Source organism: Myotis lucifugus, unplaced genomic scaffold (genome assembly GCF_000147115.1).
Source record: "Myotis lucifugus unplaced genomic scaffold, Myoluc2.0 scaffold_8, whole genome shotgun sequence".
Taxonomy (NCBI): Eukaryota; Metazoa; Chordata; class Mammalia; order Chiroptera; family Vespertilionidae; genus Myotis; species Myotis lucifugus.
This window is the reverse complement of record NW_005871056.1, coordinates 2717292-2743801: the sequence shown is the minus strand read 5'-3', so window position 1 is coordinate 2743801 and position 26510 is coordinate 2717292. Positions and strand designations below refer to the sequence as shown.

The following is a 26510-nucleotide window of genomic DNA, read 5'->3' as shown; positions in this document are numbered from 1 at the left end:
CGTCCCTCTATTGGAACCAGTACGGGCCCCCACCAATGAGAAAAGTCAAAAGGAAGCCATGTGACTTTTGAGGCCTGGTCATAAACATTCCATGAACTTCCTTGTTCTCTTGGGGTGCTTGCTCTTAGAACCCAGCCATCATGTTTCAGGGGAGCCCAACCAGTCTGTGGAGAGGCCTTCAGGCGGCCGTGTAAGTGCACCATCTTGAAAGTGGACACCCCACCCCTGCCCCGCCACCCACCCACTGACAAGCATCCCAGCTGATACCATGTGGAGTAGAGATCAGCCAAGTTCTGCCCCAGTCTTGCCAAGTCTCTGCCAACTCCTGCCCAACTTATAAATCCGTGAGCAAAATAAATGACTGTTGTTGTAAACCACCATAGAGTTTTGGGGTGGTTTGTTACAAAGCAATAGTGATCCTCTTAGAATACAGTCACCCTCACTAATTCATACCGATGGGAAGATACCAGACTGCAGTCATTTCTTAAAGTAACACCCACAGCCCTTTATAAGGGATGCAGTTAGCAGTACTCTCAAATATGCAGACATGTAAACAAGGATAATAACACAAGTACTTCCAAGGAGTGGGCCCTTCGGGACATGCTTTAGTGGAGAACAAGAGCAATGTGTTATTAGCCTCTGGTTCGTGATGATGCATCAACAAGCAGGTACCCTGAGGTAAGCCCCGCCCCCACAGCGTGCCCTACATTATTAATCGGCTAGGCCAACCTGGAGGAAAACTCGGCATAATTCTTGTTTGTGACAAGTTACAAACGCGTAGCACATGAATTAATGATGATGTTTTACTATTCAAGAGCGACACAGAATGATGCCCACATTCCCTGGCACCACTGGAATCAGAAAGAGTCACAGGGACCCCCCTGGTGCTTGAGGCTTAGGAAAAAACCCAGCTGTGTTATTCTTAAGGCGCCATAAAGAGAATCTTCCACGGTCCTCTGGGGAGTGTCTCAGTGAGCAACTGCATCTCTCATTCAAAATGGGAAGCCACTGAAATGAAGTTTCTACACCAACTGAATAATGAAGAGTTCCATGAAGAACTAACTTTATTTCTAGCAGGAATAGACTTATACATGTTCTTTAAAAGTTCCCCACCTTTTCAGGTGTTTTTCTTCTACTCCCTGTACCCTCCATCCCAACCTTTTTATCTCTGAAGGAGCCTTTTCAATAAAAGCTTCTTGGGCCCTGGCCATTGTGGCTAAGTGGTTAGAATGTTGGCCCGGACAATGAAGGGTCTCGGGTTCAATTCCTGGTCAAGGGCACATACCTGGGTTGCAGGTTCAATTCCAGACCTCGGTCAGGGTGCATGTAGGAGGCAAGTAATAGATGTCTCTCACTCACATCGATGTTTCTCTCTCCCCCCCCCCCCACCTCCCTCTCTCCCTCCCTCCCTCTTCTTCCCCCTCCAATCAATGGGGGAAAAAATCCTCCAATAAGAATTAAGAATAAGTAAATAAAAGCTTCTTGGACTGCCTTCTGCTCAATAACACCCTATCACCCCACCAATAACATCTCTACTTAAAGAAAATGTGGCCCTAACCGGTTTGGCTCAGTGGATAGAGCATCAGCCTGCGGACTCAAGGGTCCCAGGTTCGATTCCGGTCAAGGGCATGTACCTTGGTTGCAGGCACATCCCCAGTAGGGTGTGTGCAGGAGGCAGATGATCGATGTTTCTCTCTCATCGATGTTTCTAACTCTCTATCCCTCTCTCTTCCTCTCTGTAAAAAAATCAATAAAATATATTAAAAAAAAGAAAATGTGGTATGTGTATACAACAGGATATGATTCAACCATTAAAAAGAAGGGAAGTCTGCCATTTGCAACAATGGACCTGGAGGGCATTATGCTGAGTGAAATAAGTCAAACAGAGAAAGGCAAATACTGTATGATATAACTTATATGTGGAACCTAAAAAAGTCAAACTCACAGAAGGAGAGAATAGGATGGTGGTTACCAGGGGCTGGTACAAACTTGCAGTTATAAGATGAGTATGTTCTGAGGATGGAATGTACAGCATGGTGACTATAGTTAACACTACTGTATTATATAACTGAAATTTGCTGAGAGCGTAGATAATATTCTCACCCCCCACAGAAAATGGTAAATATGGATGTTAACTATGTAGTGATCATTTAACAATATATAGGTTTATCATACCATCATGTTGTACATAATAAACTTACATAATATTGTCAATTATATTTCAATCAATCTGGGGGAAAAATCCCTACTCCCTCACCCATATAACATCCCTGCCACCCCCACCAATAATATCCCTAACACAGCAAACAGTAATGTCCTACTACCCATCCTCCCCAGATACCTTTTAATCATAGGCCTCCTGCTATGGGGCTAACAGAATGAAGATAGATTGGGAAGTAATTAGTTATTCGGGAAACTTTGGTTAAATCTATTTTCTCTTATTGCTTAGGCTAGATTTAGAATAATCAGTTATTGGAACACTTGGGCCATTTGTCCAAACCCATATCTTGGATTACTTGTATAGATTTCAGCACCACCCACATAATGGTAATCTATCTTATTTTTCAGTATTTTAAACACTTAAGAAGTCAGAAGTGATCCAACAAATTAATCATTTAAGTTTAGATTTTCCTCACAATAGATTTTTTTTCCATTGAAGTGTCAGAAGGAAACGTTTACTTTTAACCCTAAGGGGAAAAAAGCTTGTAAAAAATAAAAGCCCTTATCTTGAACCCCAATTATAATTACTACTTAAGGGGAAAGACAAAAATGGCTATCAATCAACAAACACTGATTTAACAAATACAGAGCACAGCGAATGCTAAGATGTGCCCAGAAAATTTCATAAAATGAAGGCATATGGCACTAAAATTCAGCATGCCACGATCCTAAAATATGAATTAATAAAATAAGCCTCTGGAGAAATCATTGAAAAGCTGGGGTCAACCATAGAATCATAGAATATTGCAGATTATCAATGTGCAAAAGCCTCATTTTACAGGGAAGAAAACCAAGAATTCCAGAAGGCCATGTGCCCTGCATAACTGACTACCCAAGGTATTAAGTAGCAGTTTTCCTTTACTGGAATCAGGAGAAAATTCTGGAACTGGGCTTTTAAAGTTCCAGATTTCTCCTTGAGGAGGTAAGTCAGCTTCAGTAATTGGGTACTTTATGTCCAAGAACTCCCCCTCCTCTCCTTCCCCCAAGCCATCCTCCACACTGCGGACTCATCCTAATGGGGTCCAGCTCTGGGAGTGGGAATTCTCCCCACAGCAGAAAAGGGTTAAACCTTACATGGGTTTATCTGGCTCTAAAACCCGCAGAAAAGAGTGCACATCAACTCAAGCAGTAAAAGTGAAACCTCCCAGTTTGGCGGGGGAAGATATAGCAGGCAGCCTAACTGCCTACCAGGATAAATTCCATTTCTCAGATGAGACACCCCACCCGGACACGCCGCCAGGTTAATCCAGATTCCCACGCTCATTATCTCTGCTGGATGCCAGACAGATCCGGCAGGCAGGCAGGTCTCACTGAGCAGGGATGCTCAGCACCTCGCAACAACGCAGATGGGAAGGTTCAACCTGTGCTGTAAACCTGTCAGCTTCCACATGTGTCCACTGACAGTGCATAATTAGCACCCAGAACATGTCCCATCTCATAAAGCACGTACTAGTACATACATACCCTTTATACACATATGCCACTTTAGAATCTTTCCTGGTGATAACAGCAAATTGCATATTTGTAAACATATCTGCTGGGAAGTATGAAGTAGAAGGGGATGACATACAATCCTCACAAGTCACTTCCTCAACAAGTCTCAACCAACCCCAAACATGAAAAAAGCTTCTGCAAGTTACAGGAAAAAGAAGTGGTAGGCGTGTCCGTCCACCTCGTCATCATTGCATCAGCTCTGAAAGCATCTGTTCCCATACAACTGTGACATCTTTCAAGCCCTGGAAATTCATGGGCTGCCACCCTCTCATGCCACAATTATCCACTGAGCATCTACTATATGACCTACACTCTTCTCTGAATGGAAAAAAAGAGACAGTAAATAATCCTATATAATAAAAGCCTAATATGCTATCTGGTTGTCCATTCAACCAATCAAAACGTAATATGCTAATGATATGCTAAGGTCACTCAACTGCTTGCTATGATGTACACTGACAACCAGGGGGCAGATGCTCTGACCAGTAGGTTAGCTTGCTGCTGGGATCCGGCCAATCGGGACTGAGGGAGATGGGCCGGACACGCCCTGGAGCCCTCCTGCAGTCCCTCCCCAGCTGGCCAACCTCCCACATTCCTCCCAGGCCCCAACCATGCACAGGTCGGGTCCCTCAGCCTGGCCTGTGCCCTCTTGCAATCTGGGCTGAGAGACACCCCCGCCCCAGGGCACAATTTTCATGCACTAAGCCTCTAGTAAACATAATAATTAAGTAAAAATAATAAAGTATTAGGAAATGACAAAAGCTACAGATAAGAGAGAAATAGAGAAGAGAAAAGGGAATTACTATGGTGGGGAGTGGCAGGGGATAAGGTGCTTTAAAAAAAAATGGTGGGCAGGTGCTGGCCAGTCTGGCTCATCTGATTGGAGAGTCATCCAGTACACCAAAAGGTTGCCGGTTCAATTTCCAGTCAGGGCACACAGTGGGTTTTGGGTTTGGTCCCCTGTTGGGGCACTTATGAGAGGCAACCGATCGATGTTTCTCTTTCACATTGATGTTTCCCTCTTTCTCTCTCCCCCCCTTCCTCTCTCTAAAATCAATAAACATATCCTAGGGTAAGGATAAAATAATAACAATAATAAAATAACAAATGGGTGGACAGGGTGGGCAGATGTGCTGGAAGGTGAACTTGAACGAAGATTGGAAGGAAGTGAAGGAGTTAGCCAAGCGGATATCTGGGGGAAGAAGATCTATAAAAGTTATCTCCCCTGCTAAGAGTTAGACCATATTCAGCAACCACAGCATGCTGACCTGATTCACAGTAAGCTGGATGGGGAAATACACAATCCACCAACAATCACACACCGCATCTCCTGGATATACCCTGTATATCTCCTGGGTTTTACCACCCAGATGCCAGTCCTTGGACAACAGGAATAACTTTATACATTTACAGACTTTTACAGAGGTCCTCACAATACACAAACTCTCACTCTCACTTTGTACTGAATGGCAAAATGCTTACTGGGAAGCCCTGGCTGGGTGGTTCAGCTGGTTGGAGCGTGTCCCATACACCAAGAAGGTTGCTGGTTCGATTCCCGGTTAGGGCACATATCTAGAAGGGATCCCCTTTGGGGATCGTCCGGGATGCAGACAATCACTCTCTCTCCCTCACTCTCTCTCTAAAAATCAATAAAAACATATTATTTAAGAAACTACTTAACTAGGGAAAACACATTAACCAAGCTAGTTTGGGATGTTTACTGAAATCATCTGATGGACTTGATTTTTAAAAAGAAGGAAAAGACTTTTAACAAAAATTTAAAATAATTCCTATAGCGTAAAAGAAAATGTTGGTTGCTGCAGTAAGCAATCTTCTTTTTTTAAATTTTATTTTTCAATTTCAGTTTACAGTCAACATTATTTTGTATTAGTTTCAGGTGTACAGCATGGGTGTCAGGCAATCATATACTTTACAAAGTGTTCTCCCCAATATTTCCAGTGCTTCTTAAATGAAGATAGCTTTTTAAAAGAAATGCCGGAATTTTAGAGACAAATGAAAATAAGCTACTGGGACATCAATGAATCTCAGACAGTGTTGAGCAAAGATGCTTTTTATAAAAAATTCCACATATATAAAGTTCAAAGCCACATGAAGCTAACCTTTGACATTAGAAATTAGATAGAGGCTAACTTTGGCGCAGAGAGGGACAGTGATGGTAGAGGCCACAGGGAAGGCTTTGCGGTGTGCTATTTCCCGCCCTGGGTGCTGGTTACACAGGTGTGTTCATTTCATGCGAACTCACTGAGCTGTACACTTATGATACATGCCCTCTCTTGTTACTTATGTTATCTTCAATAAAATGAGATTTTTCTTTTTCTGAAGAGCAGTGCAGCGAAAGTGCTTACATTATGGTGATTTCACACAGGAGCTAGATAGCAATGGTCCTACTGCTAAATCAATGAGCATTTATGACTTAGGATAGAGTTTTTAGTGATAGCATCATTCATTAATTTTAAAAGCACTGAATTCCAAGCAAATTGGAGGAAAGTAAATATGATGAGCTGGAAACCTGTGCTACAGGCCCCCAAAAGTCACGCTGGTGATGATAAAGACACTGAAGGCCAAGATGCGTGAGGAGTATAGGAATAAAATGGTTTCAGGAAATGTAAACGTGGGAAACAAAAGCACAATTTCCAACTGTGTGTGTGTGTGTGTGTGTGTGTGTGTGTGTGTGTTTGTTTTCCAGATAATATAAAAACACATGTACAACTAAATTAAAAAATTTTTTCAGGTAATGTAAAAATACATGTACCACTAAATTAATTTATTTTAAAAAGAAATTTAGTTATTTCAAATATATTCCTAAAAAGTTATATAGCCAAGTTTTGGCCCCAAACTCTCAGTTGGATCTTTTTGTGGGGAAAATTGCCTTTGGTTATCCAATATAAGCTATATACTACTCCTTGTTTCTTGTGGCTGACAAGACTCATAATCACAAATATTTTGTATCAACTTAGAAAACATGGGAAACCGAAAACTGTTTGAATAAATGAACCCTACAGAACCATGCTGCCTAAGACAGCCACCTCTATCCACATGTGGCTACCAAGCACTTAGATGTGGCTAGTGTGACTAAGGAGCTGAATTTTTAATTTTTATTATATTTTAATTAATTTGAAATCAATTTTAAATTTAAAAAATTGAAGCAGTATAAAATATTTTTGTTAAATACAACTTTATTTTAGAGGATATGCCACTTCAACTATTAAAAAGTTAGCATTAAGGTGTGATACAAATGTAAATTATATACCAGATTTCAAAGATTTAGTTTATTAAAAAAAAAAAAGTAAAACATCTCATTACATGTTGAAAAAGTAGTATTTTAGATATATTGGGTTAATTAAAATCCATTCCTAAAATTAATTTCACTTCTGTTTTTACTCTTTACATTTTAAAATTACATAGGTGGCTCAAATTATATTTCTATTGGAGAGTGCTGTTAAGAAATAAAATGTCACTTCTGAACAGAGAGCATAGGGGAGAGATAAAAGAATGAGAAGTCAAGGCTGGAGAAAGCAATATGTTCGAGGATCTGATTAATAACTGGCAGAAGAAGTTGGGGGCTGGGCGGGCTAGTCCAAGAAGCCCGTCCTTTTAAGAGACCATGGTCAGCTAAGCTGGGACTGACCCAGACAGCAGAGCAAATGTTATCTGCGATTTCACAGCCGTCAACAAATCCAATGACCTCGTTTCTGCTGACTGTGTTAGAGGATTGCTATGTCTGTGATTAAAAAAGAAGAATGACAGAGGCACCGAGCACGTGTCTTTCTGGGGTGACAAAAGAGAGGAGGGGGTTTTAAATTGCCCTGCTCCAAATCTCCCCTCCATTAGAGATTTGGGTGAGGATTAGAAAACACAGTTACACCATGTGTCTGGGTGGAAAGATTTGTTTTAATGGAACCAAGAAAATACAATAAAGTAATCGATTTATGTGCGCTTACGGCAATTCTGTATGGTTGGAGATAGCCAGGATCAGGAACCCCTTGTGAAAAGAGAGGAGACTGGCTCTGACCACACACCCATGACCTGTGATTGTTCATGGCTGGTAATTGGTCCGTGGGTTCCTCGTTGACTTGGTGCACTTTCCAAAGCCTGCTCCGTGATATAAATAGGTGTTTGGGGAGGAGGAGAAGCAAGGGGAAAGTTCTTAAATGACATCCGAGAAATGCTGAGTTAAACAAAGTAAGCAGGTTTCTTACTGCAGACCTTTTCAGAGCCTTGAATCTTCTAAGGGGCACGGTGACCCCTCCCCGCAAGATGGCTTACCATGTGCAAGCTTCCCAAACACACTGGACTGCAGGCCCTCTTTTCCCGAGGTGCCCTGTGGGGTGGGCACACATCAAGAGGCACCGGCTTAGAGGAAAGAAACTCTTGCTCTTCATCCCTTTTGATTTCACTGGCGGCCAAAAAGGGACATGGCTGTCTGCCATCAGCATGGCTCAGAGGCAACAGGAGCCTAAACCTGGTCGTTACCCCAGCTTGTCCATTGCCAGACAGACTCCTTCTGGGGCCATTTCAATAACTGTGCGAGCAAGATACACCCCAGGTGCCCATGGCCACAGCTGTGTCCTGGGGAAGCAGACCTTTGTCCCTCATCTGCAGGAACTCCCAGGCTGGCCAACAGCCAACCCCACCACCTGGCCTCAGGCAAAGTTACATGAGCCTTGGCACCACCAATCTCCAACCAACAAGAAGGGGATGGAGGAGACATTAGCTTTCCCAAGGTGCCAAATGCCACCCAGGAGGGTGGAAAGGTAAGCAGGGTTCTTACTGCAGAAGAGAGAGCTATGCCCAGGTCTCATTTCTCCCTAGAACAAAGCATTCGCGGGCACAGGTCTGCCGCCTCCCCTGGTTTAATTTCTCTTTCCCTTCCAGTCTTTTGCCTTCTCTACCAGCATCTAGAATAGTTTCTGATTTCTTAGATTTGGGGCAATTTTTCTGCGGAGACCACAAAGGAATGTAGGCCTGACAGCCACAAGCTGCCCACAGAGCCACCAACAGGCCCCTCTCTGTTCTGGGCCCATCCAAATGCCATTTTTAGGAATCCCAAGTTCACTTTTTTTTTTCCTGATTTAACTGCTAGTTCTTTGGTGATTATTCTTTCATGCGATATGTGCTCTGAATGCTAGAAATTACATAAAATTGAGGTGCTTTTACGCAGGCAAGTTCTCATCCCTAGTCAGATATTAAAATTTAGTCACTTAATAAAAAATTACACGAAAGAGGACAATGAAGACAGTTCAGTAAGCCCATGGAGAGAGAAAAAAGCACATTTTAAATTTGAAAGTGAAACATAAAAAGCATAACCGAGAATCATCCTATGAATGACACAGAATCACACATAGAGTTCTATGGGGTAAAGGGCAGTGGTTTTCAACCCAATGGCATTTTGGGTCAGGTCTCACAAAATATGTATTTAGGAGGGGGAAGGCCACCAAAATAGCTCCCACAAAGGTCACCCATGACCTCATGCTCATGGCCATGCCACCGACAGGGTTGACACCCCCGCCTCTGAACACCTCCCTCACAACAGTGAATGCTAGAGTCTCCCAGAGCTCAGTTCCAGGCCCTTTTCCCGCTCACCCTCTCTCTCTTCCTCAGCAGTATCATCCATGACCACCGTGCCAGGACCATTTGCCAGCGGTGTCTCTGCCCTATGCTCCTGGGCCACAGAAACAAGGGCTTGAGCCCTCCCCGTCTCAGCAGAGGTCCCCCCCCCCCACATTCATCAGCTGCACAGCCTGGTTCCCTCCCTCTCCACACGCCACTCTCTAATCTGCACACAACCCCGGTGATCTGCCTGCTCCAGTTCTTGTATCTACCCACGTCCCCTCATCTCCACCACAATGCCACCACCTAAGCTTAACTGTCTACAAAGAGCTGCTCCCAGTGTCCTTATAGGAGGAGACCATTCTCTAGCTTCTCCTTAAAGCTCTCCAATGGGTTTCCATTGAATTTAAGATGAGCACCCAAATCCTGAGCCTGGCCCGCTGGCTTTGCCCTGCGAGCCCCAACGAGCTCTCCAGCCTCATCACACAGCACCCGATCCTCCATCCTCTGTGGTCCAATCACAATGGCCCTCTTCCTGTTCCTCAAGGCAAACACGCTCCCTCCCAACCATGGCCTTTCTCCTCACCATTCCAGCCCCCACTCCCTCCACTTTCCCAGTGCAAATACCACTTCTTTCCAGGCCACTGCCTCTTCCCGCTGCCGGGACCCCTCGCCTATGGTACTCCAGGGCCCTTACCTCCAGCATGTGACACCCACTCTGTGTCTGTGTCCTCAGCTCCACTGTGAGCCTCACGTGACCAGCGACAGTACCTGTGCTGGTTCACTAAGGGGATCCACGAACATGACTGCCTAGGAGGCCTCAGAGATCTGTTCAAAGACACACTAATGACTGCCGGCCCCCTAATAATGGCTCTTGGATTCACGCAGGGAGAGAAAACGACGTACAAGAACTTGCCTCCTCTTGGGGGAGTGATCAAGACAAGCATAGGACAACCTCTCTCTTCCCAGGCTCAAATTCACTTCACTGACCTCCCTGAAAAGAACAGGATGATCACAGGCCAATGAAAATAGTAGGAGGACAGAGATCAAGAGAGGCTGGGGCAGGGGAGAAACTTCATAAGAAAACAGAGGCCTCCAGACAGCAGCTCCCAGTTAGTTTTTCCTCCCACTGTGAGGGTTTAAGCCTGTAAACATCCTCCTCCCTCCTCCCCCAGCCTCAGGGGAACCCCTGCCTCCACCTTGTATCACCTCAGGCTTCCATTAACTGTCCCTTCTCTACGGGCACCTTTCAGCTTTTAAAGATGCCCTCCTCTTACAAAAACAAAACTCCCTTTTCCCTGTACTCTGTCTTAGCCACCTTTCCCTCTCTCTCCTTCTAAATTTATTTACTTTTAAACCCAGGGCAGGGGTCCTCTGCCTGCTCCACCCCATGCACATTGCTCTTGCAAGACTTATCAGTGGCCAAACCTGTGGGTCACCTGCCCAGGGGGTTCTTGCTTTTACGCTGTTTTCCAGTCTCTTCCCTGAGGTTCTGTAACACGGATGCTCTCTCCTTTCTCCCCGCTTTGTAAAAGTTCTTTCTAGTTCTTCTCTGGATCCTCTCCAGGGCCTGGCCACAGTGTTCTCCACTCCCCCTCTGCAAGCACGAGTGAGTTTTCACATCCCCCGTTCATCCTGTCCCGTGGCTTTACCAGCTCAACCAGTGGCCCGTCAACATGGGGTCCTCGGCTCACTGCTGGTCAATACACGCTTTATTCCTGGCCCAGGACAAGGCAGGGACAGAACATTAGCGTAAGCATGTAGGCCCTTTCTTAGCTACTCAACATTGCTGCCATGTTTTTATTGTATTTTACAAAAAGATCAGTCCTTAATGGACTGGAAAACAAACAAAACCTGGTCCTTCACCACAGACGATGTGAGAAACACCCGTCTAGATCTTGCAGTTTTTGCTTTTCAGTGGTTCTGTTTACGTTGGAAACGCAAGAGACTTCACAGGAACAAAGTAAAAACACTGTCAACTTCTCTAAAACAAAGGAAGCCAACTAGTCAACCCAACACCAACAGAAGATCTTGTGATACTGGGTCCATATTTCTACCAGGAAACAACGAGCTGATGGCGAGCAGTGGCTGCCCCACTGGAGATGGGCACATGCCACTTCCTCACTGTCATCACCTGCCTGGCCCCCTGTGAGCCTCTGAGTCTGCACCTCAGACAACTACAGCTCCATTCCTAGCCTCTTCCTGAGCTCTAGCCCAACAGCCACAACTGCCTCCTGGAATGTTCCATTGAGTGTCCCACTGTCCTGAGTCCCAACATGTCCCTCCCCAATCGCATTATTGCTCTGCCCCCAATGGCTCCTCACGCTGGGTCCCCCATCCTCACAAATGGCCCCACCTCACAGACCAGCCACCTGAGTGTCACCTTGGGCTTCTCTCTCCCCTTTCATGACACAGAGCATTTTAAAAAATATATATATTTTTATTGACTTCAGAGAGGAAGGGAGAGGGAGAGAGAGAGATAGAAATATCAATGATGGGAGAGAATCATTGATTGTCTGCCTCCTGCATGCCCCACAATGGGGATTGAGCCAGCAACGGGCATGTGCCCTGACAGGGAATCAAACCGTGACCTCCTGGTTCATTGGTCATCGCTCAACCACTGAGCCAAGCCAGCTGCGCAACAGAGTCTTAATGATTCTTCCTCTGTTTCTCTTTAATTTGTTCTCAAATATTTATTAAGTTTTGGAAACACAACAGCAAACAGGATACCGCATCCCTCAGCAATACCTGGTGTCTCACCCTCAGCTTCCTCTCTGCCCAGCCCCCAGTCACATCCTTCCACACCAAGGGCACACTCATTCTAGAATGACACACTATTTTGTCTCCTCCCACTCCACCAGATTTGCCTTTTAAAACTGTCATGATTCTCTCGATTGGGGAGAAGGGGGAGGGTGCAGCGGGGAAAGGAAAGCCTTTTATACATAATTTTCTTTTCACTCTGAATTTGCACTAATTAAATTAGATTCTCTGCACTGCACTTGTAGAAATGAGGCTCTGAATACTCAACAATCAGCCAGAAATTAATGATGAGTCATTTATATACTGCAGGCAGAGTTTCATAATCCTAGGGGGTGGGGATCTTTTGTTTCATTAAAAGGAGCCAATGACATTTTTTAAATCAGTCAGGTTCCTTTCTTTAGAGGCCAAGGTATAAGCAACATCATCTGGTTCTCTGCAGGGTAATGCATGTAGTTTAAGTCACACACTGACCCTCTAGTTCTGGCCCATACAGTGGGACCCTCACAGGACAAGGCAGGAGTCAGCCTCACCTCTCCTCAATTGTCTTCATTCTAAAGGTTCTGTGGTCCAGTGTGAGATAAAATAAACCAGTGCTAAGCAGATCGTGCAGGTCAGTGCTAATCCCTCCATCAGAAAAGAATGACTCTAAGGAACAGAGCCCAGAGCTAAGGGCCTGAGGGCAAAGGCCTCCTCCACGTCTGGCCTGGACAATGGCAGGGGGTGTGACCTTCTCCCATATGCTACAGGCCTAGAGCCTGAGGCACCACTGGGGGAGGTGCTCCAAAATCTGTCCCCATGTACCGGATACGGTTGCACCCCTGTCTCCCATGCCTAACCCTGCCTTCTGGGAGCTACACAGAAGAGATGGCATGGCCCAATGGTCACAAGTGTGGCCTCTGGGTCAGGCAGGCTGGGTTCAAATCCCAGTCATGCCTTTCCCAGGTATAACTTTGGGCAAACGGCATAGCTTCTCTGTGCCTCAGTCTGTTCACCTGTAAAATGGGGACACGTCCTCAGAGCTGTGAGATGAGGGTTAAGAGTATAGTACATGTAAAGCCCTTTAGGACAGGGTCTGTCTGGCACATAGGGGGAGTGCCTCTGTGGTGTAAGATCCTATTTAAAATTCAAATAAACCTATCCATACTAATAAAAGCATAATTTGCTAATTAGACTGGACAACCTTCCAGACGAAGCTGGGGCTGCGAGGGAAGCCTGGGTCCCGGGTGCTGGAGGGAAGCTGGTTCCAGCAGCTGGGGGAAGAAGATCTACTCCTGCATGAATTACATGCATCGGGCCTCTAGTACATACATAGATATGGGCCAGCAGCATATAATACAGTCAGAGATATCAATTTGGGGGGGCGGGGTCGGAGTGGTGGTTCTGTATTCCTGGAATTCTAGACTCTGGAGTCTAGGGCTCCAAGCCATTTCCTGCCTGGTTCACCTAAGCCGGCTTGAGTAGGACTCTTGTTTCATGTAATCAAAGGAACCCTGCCCAGAACCAGCTTCCTCCTCCCTCTGTCATCTCCCACTTCTCACCTTCAGCTCACGCTCCTGCCCACACCAGGAACAGCACTGTCCACCTCACCCCTCCATCTCCACAAGAGTCGATCCCTCCCTTTTCGGAGTCTTCATCCTATAACACATCTCTACAAAACCTTGCCCTGGCCGCCCAGCCACCGAACCTTCCCGCTCCCTCCAAGCCCAGTTATTGCCCCACCCTTGGAAGCACCAGCCCTGGCGCCATCCCTCAGCTGTCCCAGCCCCTGGGGCAAAGCCCTCACCTCCTCTGAGCTTAGATCCCACCTGTTTAAAAGGGAGATACCACTACCAGCATAGCCTCCTGAATTATTGTGAAGCACCAACCAGAAAATGTGTGCAATGACTGAAAACTGTAAAGTGCCTTCCAAACATGTAAGCCCTTTGCTGGATGCTCGGAAGAATGCAAAGTAATCTGAAGACGAACCTGTCGGCTCTTTATTCCCTGTCACTCTGTCTCCTTTACACCCTCCTGGGAAAGTCCAAGGGGCCCACAGACCCACCAGCCACGCAAGACAGGCTCCGGGAGTATCTGGCGGCTGAACCTTTGTCTCAAGGGAACAGAGACGGAACCTCGCAAACTCTTCCTCCCTCGAGCATTTGGTTCGAGGATGTGGAAAACACAGTCTCTCCGAGTCTGCTCATAAATCTGAATTTCAAGTGCTCTGTGGTCCATAATAAATAATTTACATAAAGGGCCGGTTGGATGGAGCACAGCAGGATACAAGAGGGGAAATCAGGATGCAGTAGCCCAGATTTAATTTGACTGGCCCACGCGCGCACAGAGAAATCCTTAGACCACATTGAAAGGGAAGAGAGCATCTTTTTACATCTCCCTTCGCCCTCTGTGAAAAATCATGATGGAGAGGGGCTGTAAATTATGGCATCTTCAGCTAATTTTACACGACACAGACACAAAACGACTTTATTTTTCCTAATTGTGGAAAAGAATGAAATCGCCGGACCCCCCTTTCTAACCATGTTCTCTCTACCCAAAGGTTCTAATTTAAAACATTTGGTAGAAAAACAATACGGGGGCATTGTTCTTAAGAAAAAAAGATTCGAATCACTTTGAGCTTAATTCTAATATGCGGAGAGGAACATAAGCTTCTCCTGCGTGATGGTACAATGACAAAATGAGTTAATTACCAACTCATCGCAAGACAGATGTACTTGTCATAGGAACAGGAGCCATTATTTCACACAAAATAATGACCCAGATAGAAAGTAATGACTGCAAGCTGTAGCCGCCAGTGACACAGCTTCATCTTGGCCTAAGTGAATGGCAATTAACAAGTGCCACCCTATATACATACACGGGGACCACGCTATTCATTAAATGTGTATTTATTGAAAACACACAAATGGGTTTTAGTCTATTTCTTCCCAGGAAGCTCCCGTAGTCTCCTACCCGTGTGATGACAGAAAAATTTACACTTATGTACAATCCTGCCATCAGCTGGAACAGCTGTTGACCCCGCAGAGGGGCTTTCGGCTCCCCTCTGTTCTCTGCACACACACAGGTGGTGTTTTCTCCAGAAATCCTGTCCAACAGCAGAAAAGAGGATCCGAGGAAAGGGGGGCCCAGTTGCATCCATCCGTCCCTCTTCTCCTGGTTGCCATGGCCACCGGCCTAGAAACTAAAGCCACAGCCAGCCCTGACAGCCAGAAATGCTGGATACGTCCAGGTCCGGCCCTCGGTCATGGGAGTGCGGTGGGTGAATGGTGGGGCAGCCTCAGCACACCTGAGCTCTCCACGGTGGGAAACTGTACTTGCACCCTGCTGACCATGACCAGGAACCACCTCTCTCTGGAGAGGAACAGAGGCGAGAGACTCCAGCACACACAAAGGGAGATAAACCTGGGTAAGAAATCTCAGGGCTTCCCTAGTGTGCACGGTGTCCAGTCTGTCTGGACCCAATGATTTTTATTGAAAAAGCAGGTGCACGGCAGGTGAAAGATGACCCAGTGGGCTTTAACCTGTATACTTTTTGGCCCTGGCCAGGTAGCTCAGTTGGTTAGCAGTGGTTCTCAACCTTCTGGCCCTTTAAATACAGTTCCTCATGTTGTGACCCAACCATAAAATTATTTTTGTTGCTACTTCATAACTGTAATGTTGCTACTGTTATGAATCATAATGTAAATGTCTGATATGCAGGATGGTCTTAGGCGACCCCTGTGAAAGGGTCATTCAACTGCCAAAGGGGTCGTGACCCATAGGTTGAGAACCGCTGGGTTAGAGCGTCGTCCTGACACGCCAAGGTTTCAGGTTCCATCTCTGGTCAAGGCACATACAAGAAGCAACCAACAAATGCATCAACAAGTGGAACAACAAGCCATTGTTTCTCTCTCTGTCTCTCAAATCAATAAAAAAGTTTAAAGTGTATAATTTTTGAAATGCTGAAAACAAACGTAGAATGAATGAGCTAGTGTCAATGACTGATTTAACTATGAAACGAACCATCAGATCCTGATGCACACACACTCACACACACACAACCAGTGTGTGTGGGGGGAACAGAGTGGTGGGATAAGAGTAAACGTTTTCAATAAACACTGGCTTGTCCTTCAAACCATAACTCTGAGGTTATCTCCTCCTCTGCTGGATGGATGTCCATCTACACTTCAGACGCTACAGATACAACAGCATCGAGTGCCTGCTAATCAGGCCGGCATCTCCTTAAGACCTGATATGGGTACTTGCAACAGGTCAGCCACGCAATGATCGGGTTTGGTTAAGACAAAAGCACTAAATCTCATGTTTTTAGAAGAGCGTATATGACGACGTGGCCAGGGCCTCATGCCTCTTTTTCCCACTTACCCTCAACTATTCTCAGCATCTGAGTCTTAATTACAAAACCAAGTCTAAAACTATTTTTCCTCCTCTCAGATGTCCCTGCCCAAGTTTATTAGAACATTTTTACTTGCAGCCATCCAGAGAAGATGGCCCTATTTATATAGACGGCTACGTGAGTTCCACAAACACTTGTGTTCTCAGGCTTATGCATGGGTGAACACAAATGGCTTTCCCCCCATTTCTTAAGTAATAATCTGAATTTTACCAGAGTAAAATTACCGGAAATTTTGACCTGAGATATCATCTGATTCCTAGTCTACAGTCTAGGGCCCTCCCCTGCCTCCCCCCCCCCCCCCCCGCCATACATGAGTGGTTATTCCCCGGGCCTTGTAAACCCTGAACACTCAATAAAGGTTGAAGGGAGGGAGGGAGGCAGGAAGGGAACAACAACAGGAATCACCGGGTGTTTAAAGGGACAATCTAATTATTTCACTCTGCTGCAACATTCCTCTCAACAGCCTCCCACTGTTTTTACAGCCCAGTCCTGGCCCCTTCTCCCACCCCTGACACACATTCCCTTTCTTCCCCAAGGTCCTCTCGTCTTTGGATGCCCCTCGGCTCCCTCCTGCCTCAGGCCCTCACACATGTTGCTTCCTCTGTTTGGAGGGCTCCCCAGGCTGCCCAGCCCCATCACCAGATAACCCCTCCTCATCCTTCTGTCACAGCTCAGGTACCTCCTGATGCCCAGACCACACCATGTGGCTTGTTGTGAGAACAGCAGGGCAGGGGCCACACCTATTTGGGTCCCTGTATCCCAGCACCTAGGACTATTTCCAGCCCAAAGTTAGAAATGGCCAACATAGTTATTGATGAATTCCCTAGTTGACTGATTGGATCTCAAACAAATCATATCACCTCTACAGGGTGTGGAATTGTCAATGCTTGCGGAAGACTGGGGAAGGGAGAACAAGATAAGCATTAAGCAATGAACTGAGGCCCATGTGGGCAAGGGCATTCCTTCTGCAGTCAATGTCATCATATTAAAATCAAGTGGACACTGCAATTAAGCGGCAAACCTCACATGGCATGAAGAGGCATTCAAAACCAGACACATTTCTGGGCAGAGACGGAATCCCCCACAAGTAGGCAACTTTCCCTGGTACGACTGCATACCAGTGGCCACAGGACTCTGCTGTGCTCCCCCTCCAGAAGGGAAAGGGCTGGTGGCAATGAAGACCCACAGGACGAGGGGAATGTGGGATCTGGGAGGGTCACGCCACCTTGAGGATTTGAGGGGAGTCCTGGCAGTGGGGCCCTAGGCCTGTCAGCTGTTAACACCACTCCAGCCTTAAAAGACAGGGTCCAGGGTCCTGCCAGGCTGGGGGCAAGGGAGGAGCCACATGGTTCCAGAGTCAACTTCAGCCTGAGCCATGTGGGGAGGGGCTGCTCCAAGGCCCAGCCCGTGGAGTATGGCTGACCTGCCCCCAGCCAGCCCCTGCCTGTTCCCTCAGGGGAGAACCTGTTCGATGGCATCCTCACTGCAGGGCTCACCTTTTCAACGAACTCTGGGATGATTTTTTGGTCTGTCAGGTGAACTAAGGAGGAACAGCAATCTAATTCCAAGACGTAGCCTTCATTGTGCAGATCAGATTTCTGAGATCTGAAGAGAGAGGGGAAAACACATAGGCAACGATTACAATTTTGCACAGTATTAACAAAATGGAGGTGTTTAATAAAACCCAAAATTATTTTCTGAAAGCAAATGCCAAAAAGGCAGTGCTGAAAAATAATTTCTGGTAAACAACTCGAATCATACAGAGAGAGCTACATCATGCAAAAAACCTCCCACACAAATCATCAGTAAAAAGACATCATTCTAGAATGAACGGGTTAGCACAATATGGGTTACACATTAAACAACACACACCCTACACACACACACACACACACACACACACACACACACACTCCAGTAATGTATGTTTAATACATTAGCTGTATCCCTAATTTTTTTTTACTTTTTTCTGAAGAGAATACATTCACATATTCATCACTTACAAGACTTTAAATGGCTCAATCCCCACAGAAGACAATCTGGCAAAATCTATCAAAATTAAAGATGCAGTAAGAAAAGACTGTAAGGCAATGAGAGAAGAACTTCTGGGAAAAGAGTGGAGGGCTGAGGTAAACACCTACAGCCTTCAGGTCAGAGCAGAGGTGTGCAGGGCGCCCCTGCCCCTGCCCCTGCCCCACACAGGCGGTGGGGCTGCCTCCCCCTTTCCCACCAGATGGACATGCACGGACACAATGCTATGCACATGCAGGAGAACCAGAGGCAAGTGGTCACCAGGACATTCCGCAGCTGCAGCCATTCCTTTCAGGGCTTCTGTAGGACACTAACTTGGGTCTGAACTCCTGGAAGCCACATGGCTGCCAGAATTGAAGGTGATTCCTCCAACAGGAAGTGGGACTGTAGCTAAGGGACAGAACATGCTCTTTCTTCATGGGGAGCGGGACTTAAAGACGAAGCCTGGGCTCTGTCCAGGACTCACACCACAAGCACAGCCACTCGCCACCGAGGGGATGACAAGCCCACTTACTAGGAGCTCCACCAAAGAGGGACCTATGCCAGTCCCTGTGAGTGCAGGGGTAGCCAGAAAATCCTTAAAAAGTGGGCACTGCCACACTGCACCCCACCAAAATAGTTTCCACATGAATATTTGGTATAATAATTTTTAAAAAAGAATTCCTAAGATTCTTATATATCAAACAAGCAATTTATGCTACTATTAACCATCTGGGCATGATTTACATGAAACTCAAAAGTGAAAATATTAAAGAGGATTTGGTTTTCCCCAGGTGTGTAACTGTGATTGGGTAAGCAAGTATCAACAGCATATTTTGACTTTATTGTTCCTTATAACATACCCTTTCACGAGTAGGGACTGAGGCGCAAACTTTTGAAATATAAAAGAATACAATGATTCCAAACTGCTCAAACTGGGATGAGCTAAACCAAAAGAATAAGCCAATTCTGAACCCTACCCTTCTTGTCTAAAAATTTCATCAGAGATTAGACTCATGTTCTCATTCTCCCCCTACCTTTTTATTCCCCTTCCCCCTCCACTAACAAAAGACATAAGAAGAACTACGGGCAGAAGATTCCAGACTTTTGAAAGAGAAGACTGGTCATGACATACTGTCATATGTTTTGTGTGGGTCTCAGACAACAAAGATAGGCGTGGGAGGAGGAGGAGCGTTCTCAGATGTGAAATCCCAGCTGCTCTGTCACATGAAGACTAATGTCAGACTGTATGAGGTTATTTATAAATACCCATTGAGATTCGAAATGATTTAGGCTGAAAAATAGTAATCATCAAGTCAACACTGTATTTACTTGGTTAAACACCCATACAATGAAGGGAGGCAAGAAGAGTCTGGCTCTAAGCAATTCACACCCAGATTCGGAGGAGATCATCTTTAGTTCAGGATCTAATAACTACCATCTTTGCTTCTGGAACAAGAGGTTCTATGCAAAAAAAACACAGCTCTGGTTCATTCTGTCAGATAATTAACTCAGCTACTGAACTGGAAGAAGTATCAAAGATCAACAAAAATCAGCATTATTACAAATTTTCTAGGTGAAACATAAAAAAACACATCTCGGTCTATAGTCTCTTGGTAAAGCAAATCGAATGCATATTGGAGGAAAAGATGAGCAATTATTAAGTCTCCCCTTGCCTTTAGGAATGACCTCCACAATCTGTAATGAAAGGATAGTAACATGGAAGAGTGAAGGGGAGAAGAGGTGGCAAAGACTCCCAAATCCTCTGAGGACAGGTATTGGTTGCCCGAGCCTTCGAAGTCAGCACTCTGGGAAGGTGCTGGGCCAGAGCCGGTTGCGGGCACAGTCACAAAGAAATCCTCCCCCTGCCACCAACCCTATGAAAAACGGTATCAAATACACAGGCAAAGGACTGCCTGTGGGGCTGCCAGAGGGAGTTTCTAGGCTCCTCAGCACTGGGAGTTGGTAGTAATGGTTACTGTGGTGAACATACCCTAAGGCAGTGGTCGGCAAACCGCTGCTCGTGAGCCACATGTGGCTCTTTGGCCCCGAGTGTGATTCTTCCACAAAATACCACATGCGGGCATGCACATACAGTGCGATTGAAACTTCGTGGCCCATGCGCAGAAGTAGGTTTTCGGCCTGGGTGAGTCTATTTTGAAGAAGTGGCGTTAGACGAAGTGGGGGCTGTCGGTTGGTCAGGCCGCCGGATACGCAGTGCGGGGGGAGGCGTGCGTGATTCATCCAAGAGTTGAGTGAGCCAGTCAATCAGCAGTCTCATTGTGCAGTGGTTAGTTAATTTTAGGGAACATTGTGGAGGTGAGTGAAAGAAGATGTAGCGTTGAGGACTGAGAAAGGTTTGGACATATAGAGAGGATGAATGAAAGGAGATAGACGAAACAAGTATACAAGACGAGTGTGGATGGGAGAGTTGGACGGGGCTGACCTCAGCGAACGTACCTCAGATTGAGGACGTTTTTAGCAAAGGCCAGCTTAGGAGTACCCTAATTAAGTTAATAACAATGTACCTACCTATATAGTTTAAGTTTAAAAAATTTGGCTCTCAAAAGAAATTTCAATCGTTATACTGTTGATATTTGGCTCTGTTGACTAATGAGTTTGCCGACCACTGTCCTAAGGTGACACCCAAGTGATCTCCACCTCCTGGAGTTCAAGGCTTTGTGTAATTCTTCCCATTGAGTGGGGGCAGGACCTGGGACTTGCTTCCAATCAGCAGAACATGGCAAAGGGGATGGGATGTCACGCCCATGGTTACATTACGGGGTAAGACTGGAGCTAGAGACTCCCCTTGCTGGCTCTGAAGAGGTAAGCTGCCGTGTTGGGAGAGGGCATGTGGCAAGGAGCTGTGGGCAGCCCCTGGACAACAGTCAGCGAGAAACAGAAATCAGTCCTACAACTGCAAGGAGATCAATTCCACCAATAACCTGAGGGAGCTTGGAAACAGGTCTTTTCCTGGTGGAGCCTCTGATGAGGACACAGACTCAGCCAACACCTAGAATGCAGCCGGATGAGAACACAGATAAGCAACAGAAAGTGTGAGATAATAAATGTATGTTGTTTTGAGCCACTAAGTTTGTGGTAACTTATTACAGAGCATAGAAAACTAGTAACAGTTGCCGGGGAGGAAGATATTGCAGCTTCGGGCTCAGAACAGGCCTCCCACTTAGTGGCAAAGTGTAGGCCCCGGACCACAAGATCCAGTCAGACCCCTGAAAGCAGCCGCTGGCCAGCCATGAGTGTTCTGTGCCACTGAGAGCAAGGACCACTCTGGCACAGAGAAGTGGACATCCCCCGGAAGATGGCAGCTCCAAGTGAGTTGATGGCAATGTAGCAGAGGTGAGAAGTGGATTCTGGATATATTTTCAAGGTAGAACCCTCAAGACTTCCTTATGGACAAGTTGTGGGGTGTGAAGGAAGAAAGCAGGTGAAGATGACTCTAAGGGTTTCTTCCTTGGCAACTGGGAAAATGGATGAAGTTGCCACCACTATGATCGGGAAGGCTGTGGGTGGCGCAGGCTTGGGGGAAGATCAAGAATTACGTTTCAGATGTGCTGAATTTGACATATCAAGCAGATATCCAAGTAGATATGTCAGTAGACAGTTTAATACACATTCGAGTCTGTACTTCAGGAGATAGGGCTAGAGATGTAAATTAAGGGTTATCAGCTTCCAGATGATATTTAAAGCGTGAGACTAGATGAGATCTCAATTAGTGTAAAGAGAGAGCACTTAGGAATGAGCTTTGGGACTATGATGAGGTTGGGGAGAAAAGAGGAGAAAGCAGCAAAGGAGACAGAAAGAGTATCCGGGGAGGATGGAAAGAAACCAAGAGACCGTACTATCCTGGAAGTCAAATCAAGAATGCATTTCAAGAGGGAGGCTATGAGCCACCCTGTCAATTGCTTCAATTAACAAATTTATAATCGTCTCTTTAATTTACTTATCTTTTAGAAATCCCAAGAAGGAAATTGGACTTCATTCACCCTATGGAAACAGGTATGAGGAAATCTGTTCACATTGAATGTCTGAGTAACCTGTTCAATGGGCCACTGATCAAATTAATCTGTGGATCTGGTTCAGAAGAGTCTGGCTCCTTGAAAAGAAGCCATCTTCATGCTGCTGGGTCATTTCCCAGAAACGGCTGGGGCTAACCTGAACTAAAAAGAGCTCTGACCCATCCCTCATCTTAGGGCCCTCACAGGTATACCGGGATTTTCTGAAAGGAAGAGGGAATAAAAGGGTATTATTGAGCAGAGATGCGATGTCCTGAAAGCTAAGAAAGAGTAAAACAAAATGAATTCAAATGCTTCGAGTGTAGCAACGTGTTGTTATCCAGGCACAAAACCACAGTGGCCCTGACTGCTTCAGACACTGGAGAAGCAGCTGAGACACCAGAGCCCATCACATTGAAAAAAGCCATCCCAACATGACAATTACTGCAGGACAGTGCCCTGCCTGGTATCCGGGAACTGAAAGAGAATATTAATAGAAAAAACTGATGAAATGCAAATAAAACCCACAATTTAGTTAACAGTAATGTATCCATATCCATCTCTTATTTTGACAACTGTATCATGGCAATGTAAAATATTAATGATGGGGAAACTCAGTGAAGGGCATATGGGAATTCTCTATAATTTCTTTATAACTTTTCTGTTAATCTAAAATTATCCCCAAATAGAATTTATTTTGAAAAATGAAAGAAGGGAAGCCATCGTACACTGTGGGGATTTTTGTGTTTGCTTTGGTTCGGTAGTATTTCTTTTCTGAGTCAGTGTCTCTAGTCTTAAACTATACCTACACCCCTTGCCTGACTATAATTCTCCAATGACACCCCTCAAATCCCATGAGGTCAAGGACGGAAGTAACTGGGTCTGGGGGAGGAAAGAATAATCTGTGATGTGCCCCAACTTTAGGCACCGGAACAACCCAACAAGCAAACCCTGGGCTCTGTGAATCAGACAGAGTTTCCCACATGACAGGCATTCTCAGGCCTGGCTGAGCCAACCTCGGGATCATAGGGAGTTCTCACAAATTCTGACTCAAGTGGTACAAGGTACGTCTGAGGCAAAGAGGCCTTGGAAACTCCCCGTGATTCTAACGTGCAGTCAAAGTGAAGAACTGTTTGTGGTTACGGCCACTGTCACTGCCACTCTGATTTTCCTTGGCAGATAACCAAACAAGTCATGAAAAAGAGAAAACTCAGAAAGAATGTCCTGTAGAGACCGGTATGCAGACATGAAGAAGACAAACCTCCACGAAAAAGGAGCAGAGATAAAGGAAATACAAGATACCTTTCTCCATCCATGTCTCTTTTGGTCAAAAAAACTCACAAATAATTCCCACTTATTTTCAATTTTTTTTTGGTAAAAATATACAAAACATTTACTGTCTTAACCATTTCGAAGTGTGCAATTCAGTGTCATGAAGTAGGTTCACATTGCTGTGCAAGCACTGCCACTATCTGCTTCCAGAACATTTTCATCATCCCCAACAGTCCTCCTTTGTTTGACACCTTATAAATAGGACTGGGGCCAAAAACTGAATGTGAGCAAGTAGGAAATTTAAACAAACGCCTGTCAAACAGACACACAAAAGCAGACCCAGACACGGCGCATCTGTGCACACACCTTTCCTAAGGGCAGGGCAGGAGGGCAAATAGCCCGTGTGCTAAAGTACCTTAGAGGTCAGCACACCTGGCCACAGGAGTCAGAGTCGTTTTAAGACCACAATAAAGACCACCTACTCTGTGCCACACTGACCTGACTACTCACACACAAACATCAACGGTCATAAAAACTGTGTGCAGACTCGGAGCTGTGCTCGGAGACCCTCGCATTACAACTCTCCCGTCTGCGGAGAGTTGGGTGGTCACTCCCCAGGCAGCGGGTCAGAAGGTCAACCGAGGAAGGTGAACGTGAAGGTCCATAAACAACGCGTGAAAGGAGTTTTTTATGAGAACACATACTAGACACTTTGTTCTCAATAAAAGATACAGAAATGGTCTTTGTGTGCACCCAGGAAGATGCTCCCTCCTATTTGTCTTCCAACACAGTCTTGCCAGGCGCCCTGCCACATTCCTGTGTCCGAGAGCAACGTGGCTGCAGACGCACTGGGCCCCACCATGAGGCAAGTCACAGTGCAGCAGCGATGCTAAATGGCAGGTGCCACGTCACTACGGTATTGGAGGGACAACCATCACAAACTTGGGCAGTTTCTATCTCAGTTGTGACTAGGAATTCCAGAGCAGGGTTGCCAAATCTAATTTTTTTAAAAAATAAGTCATCAAACTGTGCTTTAATGTTAGCCATAACTATTACATTTTGGCTCCAAACAAAGGAATGTAGGCCAAGATGTTTGAGACTGAATTTGACCTCTGAGCCACCAGTCTCTGGCTTCTGGGTTACATGCACAAAGCTACAATATGAGTCACAGGAGGCTGCATGTCAGGGAAGAGATAAGAAGGAACAGATTATCTATTTGTATCATAATCAGAATTACTAACCCTTAAACCCAACCCAGATATTTCATTCCTTGGAATGACTCAGCAGGTTTTTCTCCCTGGTGCCCCCCGCGATCCAACCAGACCATGGCCAGTACATGTACACAGCCCCCTGTCTGCAGTCACAGTGGCTGGGTCATAACCATTTATTAAGCCAAGAATATGTCTGCAGGCAAAGACTGTAATACGTATGAGTGCTTTAATATTTAAAATTATAGCAGGCAAAAGAGTTAACCCTCACATTATTCTGACGAAATGCCAAGCCGTAAGTTGAACACTCATTTTGGTCTCGTGGCAGATCTGAGATCAGGCGACTAAAAAACAAATGCCTGTGGAAAAATTATTGTAAACTATACTTTTAAATAATAAACATGCGAATAAAAACTTCATAACACTACTTTTAAATAATAAACATGTAAGAGATCTCACTGCAACTCAGAAAGCCCTTGGATCGCTTCAAAGACCATGAGTTTAAACATCTTCTTTTTCCCAGGACACGAAGCAGAGTTTGTACTTGAGTTATGAAAAGAAAGGAGAGAGAATGTGCAGTTCATCAATAAGACTACTTTTGTTTCATTTAGGAATAATCAGAAAGAAAAGGGTAACAAACACAAATTTAGATTACTAGGCACTTCTCCAACTAGAATAAAAATATTACTAAATTACAGAAACAAATTCTCTCTCTCTCTGGGAAACAGGAAGAAATTTTAAGATATTCCCCCAAGGCAACACCAGGCTCAAGTAGAATGATCATAATGGCTTTCATTTTTTCTTAAGGAGAAAGATGAGGGTGGGGAACAGAAATTAGAAAAGATCTGAAAAAAGATTTGTCAATGAAAGAAAAAGAAGCCTTTTTCTAATTTCATTCGCTTATGTAAAACCAGTAACAATAAAAACATCTATTCATTTATTTATTCATCTTTTCATCACCTTCTTGACCACTGACCATATGTGCCGTACATAAGGCATTGAGTTAGATTCTGCCCTTGAGAAACTTGTACTCTAAGGAAAGAGGAAGGCTACATAAACAAAAATGCAAGGAGAGTTCAGTTATTTCCACTGTCAGGGATCAGACATATTTAAAAAAAAAACAAGGAACATATAAGCTGAGACTCTGAAGCTGGGTAGAAATTAGTGATGGGACAAATGGATAAAAGGCACCAAGAACAGAAATCAGTAAGGATCTAGAGGTAGCATGAGTTATATGATGGAAAAAATAAGTAGCTCAGTTTGAAAAAAAACACATGAAGGGTTGTTTATTATAGTTCAGTTGCATCCGTAAACATCAGCCTAGTGAATGTATGGACGAATTTGTTGTTAGGATGAATCTGAGATTGAGGCTCTGCAGTACGTAGAGCAGAAAAGTAAGAAACGAGGTTGGAAAGAAAGGTTGGGCGGGTGTTGCTACAGGATGGGATTGCACTTCATTTTGAGGTCAAGGAAAGTCACGGATGGTCTGAAATAAAAGATACTAAAATACGGATTTTAGGGAGATTAAAGCAGCACTATGTATGATGTAGGAAAAGGGGAAGAATATTTTAA

At 45.2% G+C, this 26510-nt stretch overlaps 1 protein-coding gene across 1 annotated transcript in view; it reads right to left on the bottom strand.

Annotated features, from left to right (window-relative positions):
• Positions 1-26510, bottom strand: part of RFTN1 (raftlin, lipid raft linker 1) — a 176298-nt gene that overhangs the window by 66880 nt on the left and 82908 nt on the right. The window contains exon 4 of the mRNA XM_006083664.3: positions 17932-18040. Within this exon, the coding sequence (XP_006083726.1) occupies positions 17932-18040 (109 nt within the window). The remainder of the gene's footprint in view (positions 1-17931; positions 18041-26510) is intronic.